We start from the raw sequence: 18,343 nt of genomic DNA, 5'->3' as shown, positions 1-18,343 counted from the left end.
ATACCCGGCCCTGCATATTCAAAAGAATTATTTTCATTGAAAATACATATAAAATACTCAGGTCAGGTACTCGACAAAAAACTGGCTCAGGTCGAGTATCTGGCAAAAATCATGATCCAAACCTGGCCTGCATATTTATCAGGTTGCGTTCTGGACCACAAGGTAATATCTTCCATTCATATTCACCATTGTGGTTTCTACCCTCATTTTTCCAGCTAGAAGAAAACTGTATACATATGTTTGTGGGATGGGAAATATAGTATGGGAAAGAGCTTTTTTTGTCATTGCCTTATGTGTGTATGGAACAAACTTTTGTATTCCTCTAAAATTGATTTTGTAGATTTAGATATCAGTCTACTTCATAGGTCACAACTAATGGTAACTCTCTCCAAGCTAAACATTGAGAGAATATGTGTAAGTTGCTGTTTAGTTTCTAATATTGGTCATGAGTCTCTAGGTCACTATTTCTCCATGTCCAATTACCTGCATGACCTGATCGTCAGCTGCACAAGAAAATAAATTTTTATGTCAATGTAATAAATGACATGGTATTTTCTTGTATATTGGAAAATGAAACTTATAAATTTTTTGTATATTTGGATAATTATATTATGAAAATTTTATGGAAATTAAAATCTCAAGAGAATATCATGACAATTCTTTTGGACTTGAACAAACTTTTTGTATTGATTTATTTTGCTTTCTCTATGTGATTGATACTTCCCACTTCTTTTTAATGTTCTTGTAATAAGAATATTGAAAAAAGCAAAGTTTTAGCATTGTATACTTTACATTTTATAACTATCTAGTTTTCCTTAAAATCTGCTTGAATCAGAGTTACCAGAAGCTTCTTACATAAGTGGGAAGCCCCCTTCTCAGAAGTGCGATACTCCTCACTTCTGAAACTTGACGAGAATCTCAATTCTCCCATGCTTCTCACTCACTTCCATGTGGTTTCTTTAAATTGGCAGTCATCATTTTTAGATTTTGTTAAAAATTTAATACTTACACTAAAAAATCATGAAATTTAAGAATAATCACTTCTATTTTAGTTTTTATTTGCATTCTATTTTGATTCCCATTAAATTCTTATATTGATGTTTTTTTATTCCTCGCTTCCCGCTTCCTATACATTTTAAAATGCATCGCTTCTCTATTTCGCTTCCCGTATTGTCGCTTCCTAGTATGGCAACCTTGGTTTGAAATCTTTTTAGAACTTTCATCACCAAATAAATGGTGACTCCGGTCTCTATTGGTATGCCTTTCTTTGTGAGTTAAAATTTCTTCGTGTCAAACTAAATTCTTATGTGTGCATAAACACACACACATGAGTCAGCAACACTAAAATGGGACTTTTACACAACTAGTGACACATGACCCAACAACTTGTTAAGATTGTGTACCTAATATATATATATATATATATATATATAATCGCTAGAATATGAGAACTAATGTGTGAACCATGATTTTCATGATTTTTTTTGTTCTTTTCTCTTGAATCTAACTACACGGATGTAATCTACATGCTTGGTTTTATAAGAACCCGCTCATGAATCATCCGATTTTGATGCATAAACGAGTTTTTTTTAAGGCTTTAAAATCAATGGCTCACAATCTTCATAAATATTCAAGCATTCAAAATTCACAATTTTCATCGAAAATGCATGATCCAATGGTTGATTCCTAGCACATTCACCATGCCAAGCACATCCACATGGTTGGATTTGCAAAAAATGTGTTGGAAATGCCCATATTTTCAGTTCTCATATTCTAGTGACTATATATATTATATATATTTAGTTGTATGTAAACCGTAATACCCCTGGGTATTTCAATCATTTTCTATTTTAATAGGTGTCAGCCCACTAGGGTCTGACTTTGTAATTTTGCTTTTTATTTTTTTTTATGCCTTTTATATCATGTGACTGATTGGGATAACCCCAACTAGTTGTTGGGCTGCTCCAAACAGTCATAAATATGACCATTGGGGGCTAGCCCAATAACTAGTTGGGCTGCCCCCACTCTCTCTCTCATTTGGTTATAAGTAGGGGTTTTTATGCTTTCCCCTTTATTCTCTAATGCTTTCCAAGCATTTGTTAACAAAGGATATATTATTTTTTACCTTGTGAGTTGTTGATGTGTATTTTCATTATATGAATTCTCTTGGTCCATAGGTAACCACTATTGTATTAATATCTCATTGTAGCATTTGTGACATTTCTTTGATTTATTATTGGTTTGATTACATGGTATCAAAGCCATCAATTGAAGATCTTGTTCGTGTGAACATGTGATCGTGAGCTTGTGGTGTCCAAAGAGTACTTTGCTTTTATTCTATCTTCATTCTCTCTCTTCTTTGTAAAATGTAGGATGAACGAGAAGTTATCATCTCTATTCCCGTGAGTCTCAATGATACAAATTATGATGTGGTCATCCATAGTGAAACACAAAATATTGGAAAAGGGTCTATGAGATTTGGTTGATAGCACCAAAGAGAACCTAAGGTTGTGCTTACCAAGATCGAAAATGACAAAGAAGTAGTGTTTCAAGGAGAATAAATGTCTAAAGCCTTTGCGAATATGAAAAAAGGTGAAAAGAGTGGAGGATGGGTCATTCCAAGATCATTGAATGACTCATCAATAGTGTCGACATCAAGAAGTGCTCAAGTTTGACAAAATTTGATTTTGCTAGTGATGCATGAAAGTATCTCAAGGATATGTAGTCTAAAAGACATAACTCCTGTATGTAATGTGCAAAATAAAGTTAAAACTATGACCCAAGGAGAAATGAGCATTAGGGAATACTATAATGCTTTTTCTCTACTTTAGGATAAATTGACTCTTTCAGAGCCTAAGTGGCATTATCCTTAAGACGTAAAATTTCATAAAAATCAAATCAAAACGAAACATTTCTACCAATTTGTCAATGGGCTTAGATCCGAATTCGAAGGGACCAAACCGGCTTTTCGTCATAGAGGAGGTGTTTCCACCATAGTCGAAACTTTAGAAGAATTAACTCTGGAAGAGAACAAGTTGAAGAAACTCTCCTCTACCAAAAATGAGGAATCAGTGTTGCCATGGCTAGGCCCAGAAATAACACAAGAGCTTACAAACCTCTTCATTTTGGAAAAGTTTAAATGATTATGGAAGGAGCTCAAATGACTATGAATACAAGAACGGTGGTAAATTAATATGCCACTTTTGCTATGAGTCGGGTCGCATTAAGCCATTTTGCCTAAAGAGAAGAAGAAAAGATCAAATAGACGAAAGTTCGTCTAGCGAAAAGGGTGGTGTAGACGAAGGTTCCAAAAATGTCTTTTTCTCAGCTCATGGAAGTCCTTCAACTACTATTCAAGGTTTGTGCCTCTTCTCTCTCTGGTGCGGCCGTCGCTACATGCATGGACCTCGATAAGACTTCTTGGATTCTTGATTTCTGTGCCTCTTTTCATATGACTTCTAATGAGTCTGTATTATCCAAATGTCAAATTAACCCCAATGATTCTTATATTTCAACCGCCGATAGAACCTCTTCAAAAATTCAAAGTTTTGATACATTAAAAGATTCTTCTAAAAATAACAAATTTTTTTATGTGCCAAACATTAGAGTAGTACCTAAACTAAATCTAAATCTCCTATACGTTTCTTAAATCACCGATCATGGATGTAGAGTCACTTTCTCATCAAGTGGTTGCTTAGTGCAGGATCACCGGTCCAAAAAGCCGATTGGGCGAGGCCATAGAAAATGAGATCTCTATTACATGAACTTAGAACTTTCAAATCAAGCTTTTTGTAATTTTGTTGAAAAGAAAGACATTGAAAATGACATAAGAGATTAGGACATCCTAGTATGTCAAAATTGTATTTATTTCTCTTTCTTGAAAATTGTAATAAAAAAGAATTAGTTGGTGAAGATTGTATTCTTGACAAAATTAAATCTTATCATTTGGACCTAGTCATTTTGTATCTAAAGAACAATTTGAGTTAATCCATTCAGATGCATGGGGACTCACTCCAATTATGTCTAAAGGAGGTGTATCTTATTATGTTATATTTGTTGATGACTATAGTAGGCACACATGAATTTATTTCCTTAGACTCAAATCCGATGTATTTGAGTATTTTAAAAAATTTCATAGTGATGTCAAAAATCAATTTAAAGCCTCTATCAACATTTTTAGATCTGATTCTGGAGGTGGGTTTTTATCAAATGATTTCAAAAAAGGTGCCGGAGCCAGGTTGATGGACTTGAGCTACCTAATTAATTTTTTTAGTAGCTGGTTGCATAGTAACATGATAAATATTGTTATTTACCTTATTAGTTACATTGACTATATAAAAAATAAAAAGATAATTAGATGGGTGTATTAATCTTTTATTTAATTCATTGCTTTTGGTATTGTAAAAATAAATTTATGAACTTTTTCTATAAATAACCTACAAATGGGTTTGGGTTGGGCTGAACTGACCTGCTGAACATTGGCTCATTTGGCTGAGTCATGGGTTGCTCTTCAAATCCGAGCCCAATAAAAACCCGGCTTATTAATAAATTGCCGGGCCATCGCAATGCTAATCAGCACTTAAAACCCGATGGACCGAGCTCTAAATAGGCCTATGTTGATGCCTATCCCTAACTATGAAGGTAGGGTGGTCATAGACATATAACACTCAGGTCAGCCAAATGTTCGGATACCAGACAAAAATCATAGCTCAAACCCGATCTGCTAATTATACATTTAAGGTCAGCACTTTTATGACATACCCTAGTATTGTCTGGTAGGAGCAGCTAGTGCATGTGTTGGGACGTTTGCAAGTTTGAATCCCAATGGTATACTTGTATAACTGGTAGGGGTCTGCCTAACCCCCAGCTTGCCTTTCAAAAAAGTTAAATACTGTTGAATAAACAGATTTCAAGTGACCTTTTTTGTTTGTTTGTTTTTTCTTACAACTGCCTGAGTCCAAACCCAGTTTAGCACTGGTAAAAACCTTCTAGGATACTCTCACCTCCTAAAGTATATCCCACTTGTTAGGATAAAGGTATGAGGACACCCCTCGACCAGTAAGTTTCGATCCTTGGTTTCTGAATGACAGGTGATGACTTCGGGAGTTCGCTATCCAGGGAGGTGGCACCCTTAGAGACGGCTTTGTGTGATCTTTTCACTTAACCCCTAAACCCTAAAACACACACCAGTTTTCATTTCTTTTTTCCTTTTTCCTTTTGACGAGCTGCTATACAATTGGTACATTAGTCGAGCACACACATACGCATAACACAAGGGGCGACTTGAAAATATCACCATTTTGACGGGACGTTACAAGTTCGAAACCCACAGGTAGCGGCCCTTGCTGCAAGGTCAAAGGTGGGCAGGGAGGACCTCGAGAACCCAAGGCCAGCCAATGTGCAGTCAATGATGAAGTTTTTCCCGTTGGATTATCCAAAATAAAGATACACACGCACAAAGGTCTGACCGTTAGGCCGAGGGAATTGGCTCGCCATCTCCATGGAGTTGTATAAAAAAGGTTTGTAAACAAAGTTGACCTAAGCTAAGTTAGACGTAGGCTCAAACAAAGGTTAGTTGTGACAAAAGTAATGTGCATGTTTATCATCTTATATATGTTCATGATATAGACAAACGTTATTCTTTTCAAAAAGAAAAAAAAATGAAAAAAAGAAAATAAACGAAGGATTGACACTTTGAATCATTTTTTGTGTTATTTATACAAATTACAAATAGTATATTGATTAATACAAACAATGATTTTATGGTCTTCTTTATCTTTGCGTGTTTTTTAGCATATGAAACCTTGGTGCTTAATGTCGTCCTTTCACAAATTTTTTTTTTTATGAAATCATAGTGGTGTGAAAGTTGCTTTACCTAATTTAGAGAAACTTCTTATAGCCTTTATATAATATAAAATAAATTTTATGTCAATGATAAGCACTCGGACTTTAGGGTTCTTTGGGTTTAACAATTATTTTTCTTTTGAAAAGCAAGCTCGGGTTAGGACCCCTAGAACAACAGCCCCCCCATGTGGCAGAGAGATTCAATCCTGGTCCTTCAGTTTGACACAAGACCCAGCTTACCACATGGGATACCACCTATCCAGAAATAAAGTGGGACAATGTAGAAATTTGCATTGTGAATTGCTCTCTCTCTCTCTCTCTGCCATACATATAAGTGGGATAATGTATTATGTAGGGTTGGTAAATGAGCTTTACAAGCCGAGCTCGAAGTGTTTGAGCATGGTGAGCCAAGCTGAGTTCAAGCTCATGATCAATCTAAGTTCGAATCGGCTTGTTATAGATAAAATACATTATTTCTATCACGAAGAAATAAGATAACAAAAACATGCATGTAAAATATATTTCGACCTTATACAAGTTGAGCTAGCTGAGCACCTATGGTTCATATTCAGCTTGACGAGCCTATTTTACGGGTTTGAATGAGTTTTTTTTATGAGCCAAACATGAGTCGGACCACGAGCAACTCAGCTTGTTTCGCAGCCCTAATATAATGCAGTCAGAGTAATATGAGATAATATCAATGTTAACAAAATCGATCTGAATTGGTCATATCAAATTGGCCTTTTAATTAGGGATGGCAATGGATTGGGGAAAACGGAGCCCCACCCCGCCTCGCCTCGTTTAGATCGGGGATGGAAAACATGAAACCAGGATGGAGGCGAGAATGAAGGTTAAAATCAAAACCCATACAGGGATGGACTTACGCTTTCCCCTGCCCCATCCCCGATCCCCACTAGTAAAACAACTAAAATACCTTTAGGAATGACAATGGATCGGGGAGAAATGGAGCCCTGCCCCGCCTTACTCTGTTTGAATCGAGGATGGAGGCAGGGCATAGAGGTTAAAATCAAAACTCGTGTGGGGATGAAGGGCAAAATTTTGAGACAGGGTGGAGGTGGAGATCTCTGCCATCCCTACCCTTAATTACAAAATGAAACAGGGCTGATTCAACCATTTCCAAAAAAATCGCTCGATTTTCATGTAGTCATACCCTGAATCGATTCACTTACATGTGTTTTAAAATTTTGAATTACTATAAAATAAAATTAATTAAAACAAATCTTTGCAAAGACCCGATTAAAAAATGATTCGATTCGATTGATTTTATCTTTTTTTTCTTAAAAAACCGTTTCGGTTACCAATTTTAACAACATTGGATAATATAACTCAAACAGTTTACTAATTTCCTCATCAAAATTAAATTAGGAAAAAAATACATATTAAACAAAAGAAAAATTAGAAAAATGGACAACCGCCACCCTTCTCGTCTCACTCATGCCGTCTCGTCTCGGATAAGTCTGTATCGTTCTCCTCTCACGTTTTACAGAAAAGAGAACGGCATGTAGAGGACCAATATCGTCATTTCACGAGTCAGCAGGTCAACGACACGGTTTCTTTCTCCCACTCCCAGTCAAAGCAGGGTCTTTCCAGATCTTTGACCAAACATCCCTGTCCATTTTGGTAATTTTTCGCCCCTCTAGTGGGTTAGGAAAGCCTAAGAGGTCTAGAGTCGGAGAGTGGGCCACCACTGCAAATACCACCACCACCTAGTGGAGCCTCTGGTGCTTGCCGGAGGTGTTCCGGTCGCCGGAGTCGCAGGATTCCGGCGATCTCTTCCTGGAGAATCCCTCTGACGATCCGTCCGTCACCACCGACCCCCCAGAGCTCGAGACGGCCACTGGAGGGATCGGGAAGGAGTCGAGCGGGGGAGGTGGGTGGCGCCACTGCGGCAGCGGCCCCGCCAGGAGGAGCGTCTGCAGCAGCGGCCCCGCGTTCATTACCGCCTGAAGCAGCTTCCCCTTTTCCGGCAGATTCGCGTCGGTTTCCGGCCATACCTCGTACCGTTCAGTCGTCGCTATCGCCGGCGGAGCCTGCGGCGCCGGCGGAGAAATCCGATGGTGGTCGTCGGATAGGTCGAAATCGAAGATGGAATGGACGGGGGAGGAGGAGACCCGGGAGATGCTGTCGTAGTCGGACGTGGTGGAGTCGACCCGTTTCAGAACGTTGGTCGTCGGCGTCTCCTCCGGCGTCGTCGTTCCGGTGGTGGTGCTCTGGAGGAGCAGCTTCTCTAGAAGCTTCTGGAATTTCTCGTTGGCCTCGTCTCTCTCCATGTAGGCCTGTTCGACAAGTTGTAGCAATTCCTTCGCGTGCTGCTCGTGCCTCTCTCTCTCCTCCTTCGCAGCAATGCGCGTGTACTCAAGCTCTAGCGTCGTGTAAAACAGAGATTGCCTCGATTCCTCCATACTCTGCAAAGCATAGAACCCAAGTTAGTGTGAAGAAGCTAAAAACATCATGTTGGTGCAAGTTCTTTCTGTGAAATGGTGACTGAGTGTGAGAAGGCATAGGGATTGGTGGTACCTTGCCTAGGAGGTAAGGCCAGCAATCGGTTGCTGATGGGATAATCCGGTGATCCATTGCCGGAAGGAGAATAGAGTCGGGTGAGAGTGGAGTACTGATCACTGGAGAGAGAGAGAGAGAGAGAGAGAGAGAGAGAGAGAGAGAGAGAGAGAGAGATCTGTGAACTATACTTTTTTCTTGTTGGGGAGACCAAAATTATGACTTAAATAAGGCCGTGGGATTACGGACGGTTGAAAACCCGAAGTAAAAAATCGAGTAAAAGAACCGTGGTGAAATTGTTACTTGAGGTGGTAGTAACAAAAAAGAAAAAGATTTTAAAGAGAGTGAGTGAGCTAGTCACCTTTTGGATACAAACAAGGACACCTATACCTTAGGGGGAACTTGTGTACACCCATTTTTTCTATGCAAATTTTGGTTGCATCTTCTATTTTTCAAATGAACTAATGGTACCCCATTTTCCTTCTACTAAAAGGGTCATCGTCTATGGGGTCAGTCTTTTACTCTTCTATTATTCCAACCTTGTGATAAAATGAATTTAGATCTCAAGCCTAGATGCACGTTCTTAAGATAACTATTTTTAGAACTTCAATCGCCTCACTCCAGTAATTTCGAAGATGCGAAAAAAGGTTTTGTTACGATTGAGTTTTCATAATACAACTAAACTTGAACCTCAAGAGAGTCACTGTTTCGCAAGAATAAATAACCTCTCTCACACATAAACTCTGTAAGTCAAACCGCGAAGAAAAAAAAGCGAAAAACTGGAGAGTCAAACATTTTGATGATCCAAAAGACGGAAAATGAAGAGATTTATAGACTAGCCAGGCCAAAACGTTTTGAGATAAATGAGATTAATGGTCATAATCTTGACGATTTGAAAATAGGATGAAAAAGTTTTTGAATGGTCACTCACCTTTGACTGTCAATCAAAGGCCTTCAAAACCGTCCAACAGTCACAAAGCGCCATAAACTCAATATAAATGCTATTAAAACCTTTCAAACGATCAAATATCTCAAAATTAAAAAATCAAAACAGACATTTGCGTCTCATATGCACCTCAAAACGCCATATTACACTTCAAGCGCCCTTGCGCACACACGCGTGTGTGTGCACAAACAACAACATTCACAAACCACCTAAAGACTCAAAGCTTACCAAATTAAAGAATAAATAACAAACTCTCTATTTAAACCTCTTGAAAAACTTTTCTCTCTTAAATATGAGACTAAACTTTTTCAAGGCATTTTTGATAGTAAACAAAATCATCAAGATTTTAATTTTAAAACTTTTCTAACATCTTTTGCGTATATGTTCGACATGTATGTGTGAATAAAAAGGGACAATTTAACAGATAACAGTGTATCAATGGAGAGAGAGAGAGATATTAAAGAAAAGCTTGCAGAACCCTAGTTAAAAAGCTGCCAATCTGCACATTCTCTTAACGTGAGTCGTGGAGTGGTCCATTCCAAAGGACTAAAAAGAATGAAGTGTTCTTCAAGTACAAGTTACCACGCTTGTGTCTTTAGTCTTTACTCTTTACTGCTGTGCCTGTGTACTGCTTTATAACAGTTTTACTGGCTAGGAGACAGTGGCGGGTCGGATTTAGTCCATTAGCATCCGGTTTTATTTTATTGGAATTCATCTTAATTGAAAAGGGACTCCTCGTTGGAAGTCTTATGTTCTAAGTAATCATGTTTGTTCCCTTCCTTTCAGCATTTCATATATTTAGTGACCTCTTGAGGGGGACATGGATCCATGTGCAAAAAATCAATGCAAGTCCAGCCCGAATAGGAGTGTGGCCCTTCCTATTATAGTTCCGAGCTATTGATGTAATTACTCCAATACTTATAATACCGTTTACAACTTAATTTAACCTTAAATTAACCTTCTGCAAAGAAAAGACATGTCCATTGATGTTGCACAATTAGGCGGCAAATCTCAGATTCAGGATCTAAGGTGTTTTGGACTATGCTGATATGGTGCGGGCTCCACACCAAGATCCTACACGGGATATCAGATCACTCATATAAAGGGGAATGAGGCCCAAATCCTGAATTTGTGAACAGATTTGTGAGGGTCCATTCTCATATTGTAGAATCTCATTGGGGTTTGAGATTATAGGGATTCAAACGTACCCTTAAGGTGTTTGATTGCATATCCCGCATGTCACACAGATCACCCCAAAAATCAAACGGTGGATGCGGCGGAATGCATGTGGAACGGTGATTCACCACCAACTTAGATTTAAAAAAAAAAAGGCTAGGGGGAGGGTAGGTCTACCCCCCAACACTCTCTGTCTATCTCTCTCACCCTTGTGCAGCAGTCGGGTGGCAAGGCCACTGGTGAAAGGCCGGCGACGGTAGCATGGTCTTTCTCTCTTTTCTTCTTTTCTCTTTGATTAGGGCTTTAAACAAGAAATTTCTTTTATTCGAGCTTTGAATCAATTTTTTATTTAATCTGTTTAAGGCTTTTCTTTGATTTAATTAAGATTTTTTCTTTGATTTTCTTTGATTAGGACTTTCAATCAATTTTTTTTAATTAAGATTTTTTATAGTTAATTTGATTAGCGCTTTTCTTGTATTTAATTAGGTATTTTTTTTATTTTTATTAAGGTTTGAATTAGAACTTTTTATATTTAATTTTATGATTTATTTTTGTTATAGTTTAAGATTTTTTGGTTTATTTATGATTTTTTTTTTGTATTTTAGGGTTTATGATTTATTTATGGTTTTTGCATTTGTATATAAAAAATATAAATTCTTATTTTTTTTCTCAAGTTACCCAAATTTTAAACATATTTTAGTACTTGGACTCAATTTGATATCCATATTCAGGGCTAAAATTCATAATATTTTGATAAACACTCATAATTAGATCCAATATGATACCGATTAAAGCACTTATATATATATAAAAAAATATCGATATTCTTTTCTCAAATTACCCAAATTCTAAATATTTTTTCGGTATTTAGATCTATGAGATTCATATCCAAAGCTAAAATCCATAATAAACATGTCAAAACACTCATATGATGAGGCGGATTGGGTTGTACGATCTACAACGAAATATCCAACCCATTATTCATGGGTATCCAAGTTGTTTGCACAACGTAAGCACATCTTCTTGTCCAATCGAAATAAATGCTGGCCTACAGAATTGATAAAACATGTGTTTTGTTTGTTCTGTTCTACTATTTTGTTGAAACGCGGACAGACAATCAAACACAACCTTAGGGTTCATCATGTGAGGACAAACTAGTCCTTGCTCAGGCACTGTCCCGCATTTGATACCCACGGTTAGGGGTGTCAACGGGTGGTTTGGTTCTGACCCAGGTGAAACCAGACCTGACCCCAATTTTTGTGTACGGTATAGGGTCCGGACAGGGGTCTAATCTGACTCACTATAAGAGAAACCACTCCTGGACCTGATAAGAACTACATGAACCAGACCGAGGCCATACTGGGTAAATTACTATTTTTATCATTTTTACATTAAAATTTTGCAGGTGTTAATCAGAACTCGGGTCGGGCCCAGGTCTCGTATAAAATTTCATAAACTATACCCGGGCTCCATGTATTAATCAGACTTTTGGGTCTGGACCCAAGTCTTAATCAGGTCTTCTTATTTATCACCATATATACCCTGACCCTATAGGGTCTGGTACGGGTGGGGTTGGAGTAAACCCGACCCATTGACACCCCTACCCTCTGTCGACAAATATTGGATATGGTCTCTGCATGGACAACACAAATGCTGCGCATCCTGTCCACCCAGAGTTTGTCCTGCAATGCAAACACTTTAACGAAAAAGATGCACTAAATGATGTTTGCACTCGCAGATCTGACTACTATTAACCCACACTGTGACCGAATCATGATACTTGAACCAAGGATTGACACACTCCATACGTTGAGCATTGAGTGACTTGGTAATCCAAGTGGGTCTGGATCAATGTCTTGACTTAGTAAGGTCTAGGTCTTCCTAGCTGGAAATATATAAAAAAAAAAGCCATCTCTTTTGACCTATTCACCTGGCTGATGATTTTAATTAAATGAGTGCCAATTCAAAGTTAAATTGCTGCTGTATCATCTTCCTCAAAAGTGTACATGGTACATATTAACATGTCTTCCATGGTCTGGGTGCATGTTGGTGCTGTTAGTATCCTCTGAGAATGCTTCACTTCCAAGTTCTTGAAGTGATGCTATTATGCTGGCTAGGCTGCCCCTGCATACACTTAATTCACTTATCACCCTCACACTTCGTGTGCAATAGGGGCGGGTCGGGTTTACTCGGACTTGACCCATACCAAACCCTATAAGGTCTGAGTATGGTGATAAATAAGAAAACCTGATTAAGATTCGGACCCAAAGGTCCAATTAATACATGGATCCGTGCATAGTTTGTGAAATTTTATAACAGATCTGGGCCCGACCCGAGTTTCAATTAAGACCCACAAATTTTCAATGTTAAAATGATAAAAGATATTATTTTACCAGGTATGGCCCGGGTCTATTTCATGTTGTTCTTATTGGGTTCGGGTATGATTTCTCTTATGGTAGGTCCAATTAAGCCAGGGCCCAAACCCGATACCATACTCAAAATTAAATCGATGCCAGGTCTGGTTCCACCTGGATCCGAACCAAACCCAACCCTTGTCACCCCTAATGTGCACATGGCCAATGGGTCAAATTTGATGTAGCTGCATATATGACTCATTTGGGCTCATTTCCTACAATGCTTATCCCTGTCAAAGTGGCAAGGGGAAGAAGAGAAACAAAAAGACAGAAAGAAGACACTCCCAACCATTTTTGAGAGCTAAAATCAACAGCTATCTCTGTCAAGTGTACAGCTTCTAATGAATGGGCAAGCAATTGGAGTGAAGTGTGTGATAGCGCTTTGTCACATATCAGTGTTTTTGTCAAATGCAACATTTTCAGTCAAAATAGACTGCACCGATGAACTGTAACAGGTGTGGTTGATGGAGGCAGGTCTAGGGCAAGCACGAGACTAATCACAACAACAATGATGTGATATGATCTTTATTTTTAATAACATAGCTGTTATTTAACCTATTATCAAGCCTTTGAAATTAAGTGCCAATGCATGTTGATCACAAAAACGGATTACAGAGAAAAAAATCTTCTAAATATGTTTGGATTTGTGATAATATGCAAGATAGAAAATGTTCAAATTTTCCTTACATTGTGTGGAACTTGTTAGGGAAGCCTGTTATTCTCAGCAATCAACAAAAGTGGATGACATAGTTAAGCATGAAAAGGGTTTACCATGGGGAAACATGGCTTAGGGTGAATCAATTGTTGCCGTTTCCTGCATCAACATAACATACACATAAAGCGTACCTGAAAATGTATTTGCTGACGCCACAGAGTGTGCATGCGAGTGTTCGGCGTTCTCCTCATCTGGTCGACGCCCATGATGAGCCCAAGCCTTAGGTCAACGATGAGCAAGACCCTATACCACGTCGTCTGTATGTGGAATTTGGATAGACTTGTAACGAAACTCTCATCATCTTCGTAGCAACCAACCCCTTATATAGTGGGGAAAGAGGCAGTACGTACGTAACTCCTACCCACTATCTCCCCATTATGTGGTCCACTAATGGTGTCAAACTGGGTCACCCAAATGGGTTGGACCCAGATCCGTTATATCCAACATTCTCTCACTTGACCCATTGACATCAAAAGTGCACTAAATCGAGGTTTATACCGTTATCTCAATTTAATTCTTTATGTGGGTTCACATGCTACCCTTTATCACAAGGATGAATCATATGAGTCATACAGATGAACGCTCATTTATGAAATGTCATATTCTCATGTACTATACTATAATTCACCTTCAGTGTTTAAGCATGTTGAAATTATCTTTATAAATAGGTTGGTCTCTTACCTATTTTTCTATTGGTCTTTTAATATTGTTATTCTGCTATTTTCTTTAACCCATATGAGAGATCCTTTATGTAAAATCAATAATTTACAAAGTCATAGAGAATTAAATGTGATTACATAATGTATTGTCATACATAAGAAGGAATAAAAAAAAACATATCCCCTTTACATGTTGGGAATACAATCCCGGTGGTAGCCCTTTAGTAAGAAGATCCAAAGTCATTTCCTTTGTCTCAATTGTATCAATATATACCAGATGATTCTCACTTTTTTCTTTAACAAAGTATTTTAACTCTATGTGTCGACACAAGAGTCAGTTCTTGTTGTTATTTAAAAAAGACACGGTTGCTTCATTATCACAAAAAATCTTTAGTGGTTTCTCAATAGAATCCACAATCCCAAGATCTATAATGAAGCTTCTTATCCAAATGGCCTGAGATAAAATCTCATATAAAATCAATAATTTCTGTCTCAATGGATTTCAAAAATTTCTTCAATGTCCTGTAGTGAGAGATGACACTTCAATATTCTGAGCCACTCACGATTTCAAAAAGCAACATGCTAAGAATATTCGAATACTTTCACTTCTCATGGACATCATTTTAAAAACTCTCACTTCTCATAAACAACCTTCAAAATGGTTGTTCCGTTCTCCGTATGAGTGAGAGATAAATCGCTCTATACGAGATTCATATTGAAAAGGTAAATGTGAGACCTCTTATTATTCACCTTTTCTGAGACAAGCATAGTTGAGTCATTATCGTTTCACTTTGATGAAAATAATAATACTGATAGTTGTTTCGTATCTTCAATTCTCAAGGAATTAACTTCAGTTGGTGAAAATAGTAGATCATGTAATCAGATGCAATTCAGCACTATACCTTTGGGTACGAACATGCTTCATGGGCTGAAAAACACATCTACTATAACACCCTGTGTGAATTTGGAACACAACGACCTACCTTTAGGTAGAATCGATGTTTCATAAATTCACACACAATCATAATAACAAATCTTAATATGGTACAAAGAATCCTCAATCAACATGACTCAGATCACTTTGGTGATAACATGAATCGGTCAATCAAGATCTTTTACCGAAAATATATTCGTATTATGGAGCATGCCCATGCACACATATTTTAATACTTGTATATTCATGACAAGATATACTTTATATCATAAAAAAATATAAGTTCATGCTTTCACTTATATGCATAAACTAATTTTGATGATAAAATATCATGAATTTAGTCATAATTTATGCTTAATGCTTAAAACCATCATGCATGACTTAACCAACATGGAACACATAAATTAATATGCATAAGTTATGCTTTCTATACAATAAACACTTTATAAAGCATGAAAAATAACAAAAATAAGCTCATATGGGTAAAACCCAGAGTCCTCAAGCTGGAACCCGTCTTATATGACCCCGAACCGGTTTGAAACAGCCATGAACTAGTCATCCAATGGTTTGAACCGATTTTGAACCTTATGAACTAGTACCAAATATGAACAAAAGTTCATAAAACCTAAACCCAGGTTACCCGTAAGAAACCGTAAAAGACGTGCATTCAGTTTCCTAAAAAAATGAATGCATTCGGTTTATCATGAAACTGAACGTCTCGATCGACAGTGACCCACGTCGCCTGCCAGCGTCCTGTGTTACCTGCGAACGACCCACGGCGGTGACCTGCTCACAGCGAAACATCCATCGACCAAAAAAACCCAGCCTGATGGTTTAAGAAGCAGAGCAGAGAAAGGGGGTTTTCAAACCCCGGATGTCATGAGTCGCCAGACGAACGCCGACAATCTGCTCCCCCCCCCGGTGACGTCTACAATGTCGCTCCTGGTGACAACCCCGACAACAACCCCAAAACAGCTAAGGTTACTGAATTTACCCTCTGTCATTGAAGCTGCCTGCCATTGGCAGTGACCTGGATCGCCCCATTAGCTTCCCTCGTCGCCCCACGGTGACAAACACCAACGATGATCTCATCTCGGTCAACAGTCATCGGTGATGGCGACCACACCCAGCCCGATGGTTGTGGAAAACTGAAAAGGGGGGGTTTTAAACACCTCCTTTTTCTGGCGACATTCTGCCGTGACCTCGGCGCATGCCAACCACCCTGCAATCTGATAGTGCAGGGGATCTCAGGCGATGACCCATGCAGTCGAGGGACTTCGCCGGCGTGGCGACCCAATGCCCGCCTTCTTCCCAGCGAAACACCGCAGCGACACCTTCAACGATAACCCTAGCACCGACTGATCCCCCGTGCCGATCCTGATGGCGACGACATTCTGAGGCAACCCGGTGCTGGCAAAACCCCCTGCAGCCTGATGGCAAAAGGTAAAACCTTCGATCTGTTTTTTTTTAATGAGGGTTGTTGGGGTTGCAACCGCCACTGGCGTACGATTGTCGGGAATGGTAGTCACCCTACGGTGTCTGTCATCATCGATCGGCGACCAACGTCGCCCCACGACGACCGGTGGTCACCTCAGGGTGGCTCTGTCGTCGGTGAAGGTTGTTGCCCCATGACAACAGTCTATCGGGAAATGTTGTCGCCCCATGACAACAGTCTACCAGGAAACGTTGTCGCCCCATGATGACAGTCTACTGAGAATGTTGTCGCCTCACAATGATAGTTTTCCATGAATAACAGTCATCTCACGACGACAATAGCCATTTACTGGCGACCAATGTTGACGGACTATTGGGAAACACTGTTGCCCCATGGCGACAATTTCAGTCTATTGGACTGCCGAAAAAACAGTCACCTCATGGTGGCCGTCACCGTCAACCTGCGACTTACGTCACCCCACGGCGATAGTCGCAACAAACGCCAACAGACCCGCACGCACCCATGCGTAGCGGTATGCGTGGAAGTGGGCTATAACCCAATGTTGGCATTTTTTGCATCAACATACACAAAAAGCATACCTGAAAGTATATCTGTTGATGCAAAAGAGTGTGTGTGCGGGTGTTTGGCGTTCTCCTCATCCGATCGATGCCCACGATGAGCCCAGGCCTTAGGTCGACGGTGAGCAGGACCCTATACCACGTCGTCTGTATGTGAAATTTGGATAGACTTGCATCGAAACTCACATCATTTTTATAGCAACCAACCCCCTTATATAATGAGAAAAGAGGCACTTAGTAAGTAACTCCCACCCACTATCTTCCCAATATGTAGTCCACTAATGTTGCCCACTAATGGTGTCAAACCGAGTCACCCAAATGGGTTAGACCTAGATCCGTTATGTCCCACATCAATTTTACTCAAAAAATGGCGGTTTTGCGGAGGAAGTTAAACAATCATCTCTTCTCTCTCAATCAAAGATGGGGATGAGACGGTACCATATAGCATTCGGACTCATCTGCCTTTCATAACGATGAGTTGAGATCAAAGGGGCACATGACAGCATTGCATGGGGCCTACAGTTACAGACTGCAGTCCCCAAATGAAATGCTGTCATGTCATTGGCTATGGCACTTAACCGCTCCTTGGATCCCTGCTCCAGAACAAGGGGAGTTCCCCTTGGTTCTGCTGGGTACGATTAGCCAGCCTTTCTGTGGCAAAAGGAGTCGACGTCCTCCCATACTACGGTTCACTGCAGTCCCAACCCGGTGCCTCGTTAGGTTAGGGAGCTTGGTGATAATATCTTCTATAGCATTGGGGGATGTTGAATTCTAGATCATCTTTTGGAATAGTATAACTGAAAATCTTGCTTCAAACTCTTCACACCACCATACAAGATGATCCTTTGCATTTATTGAGATGCTTTCTACACCAACATCATAATTGTAATAGCCTTATTGCACCAAACAAATCCATTTCCATTTTTTCAAAGAAAAATGAAAGATTATTCAAACACTAGCTGTCAACGGGTTAGGTACCCAACCCATTAGGGTATATCTGAACCTATCCAAATAATAAATCAACGGGCTCGGGCTCGGGCTCGGGCTCGGGCTCGGGCTCGGGTTAGGGTTAGGGTTTTGTCTGGTTACAAAAATGGAATCTCAGACTGGAACCTGCATAATTTC

The 18,343-nt window shown here is 39.3% G+C and overlaps 1 protein-coding gene across 1 annotated transcript; it reads right to left on the bottom strand.

Moving 5' to 3' along the window:
* Positions 1-7,571: 7,571 nt before the first annotated feature.
* On the bottom strand, positions 7,572-8,439 carry LOC149821800 (uncharacterized). Its single transcript, XM_089981440.1, has 2 exons — positions 8,383-8,439; positions 7,572-8,270 (listed from the first exon to the last, which is right to left on the bottom strand). The coding sequence occupies exons 1-2, from the start codon at positions 8,437-8,439 to the stop codon at positions 7,572-7,574; spliced, it is 756 nt and encodes a 251-aa protein (XP_089837566.1).
* Between the last annotated feature and the right edge of the window lie 9,904 nt (positions 8,440-18,343).

The sequence above is a fragment of the Nuphar pumila genome, chromosome 11 (assembly GCF_984573655.1).
Source record: "Nuphar pumila chromosome 11, dmNupPumi1.hap1.1, whole genome shotgun sequence".
In the NCBI taxonomy this organism is placed as follows: Eukaryota; Viridiplantae; Streptophyta; class Magnoliopsida; order Nymphaeales; family Nymphaeaceae; genus Nuphar; species Nuphar pumila.
This window is presented reverse-complemented; position numbering and strand designations above follow the sequence as displayed.

Bases quoted from the DNA above. Each gene is read 5' to 3' on its own strand.
- LOC149821800 (XM_089981440.1), bottom strand. From the start codon at position 8,439: ATGGATCACCGGATTATCCCATCAGCAACCGATTGCTGGCCTTACCTC. The intron at 8,271-8,382 runs GTACCACCAATC...TATGCTTTGCAG, and splicing joins GGCCTTACCTCCTAGGCAAG to AGTATGGAGGAATCGAGGCA.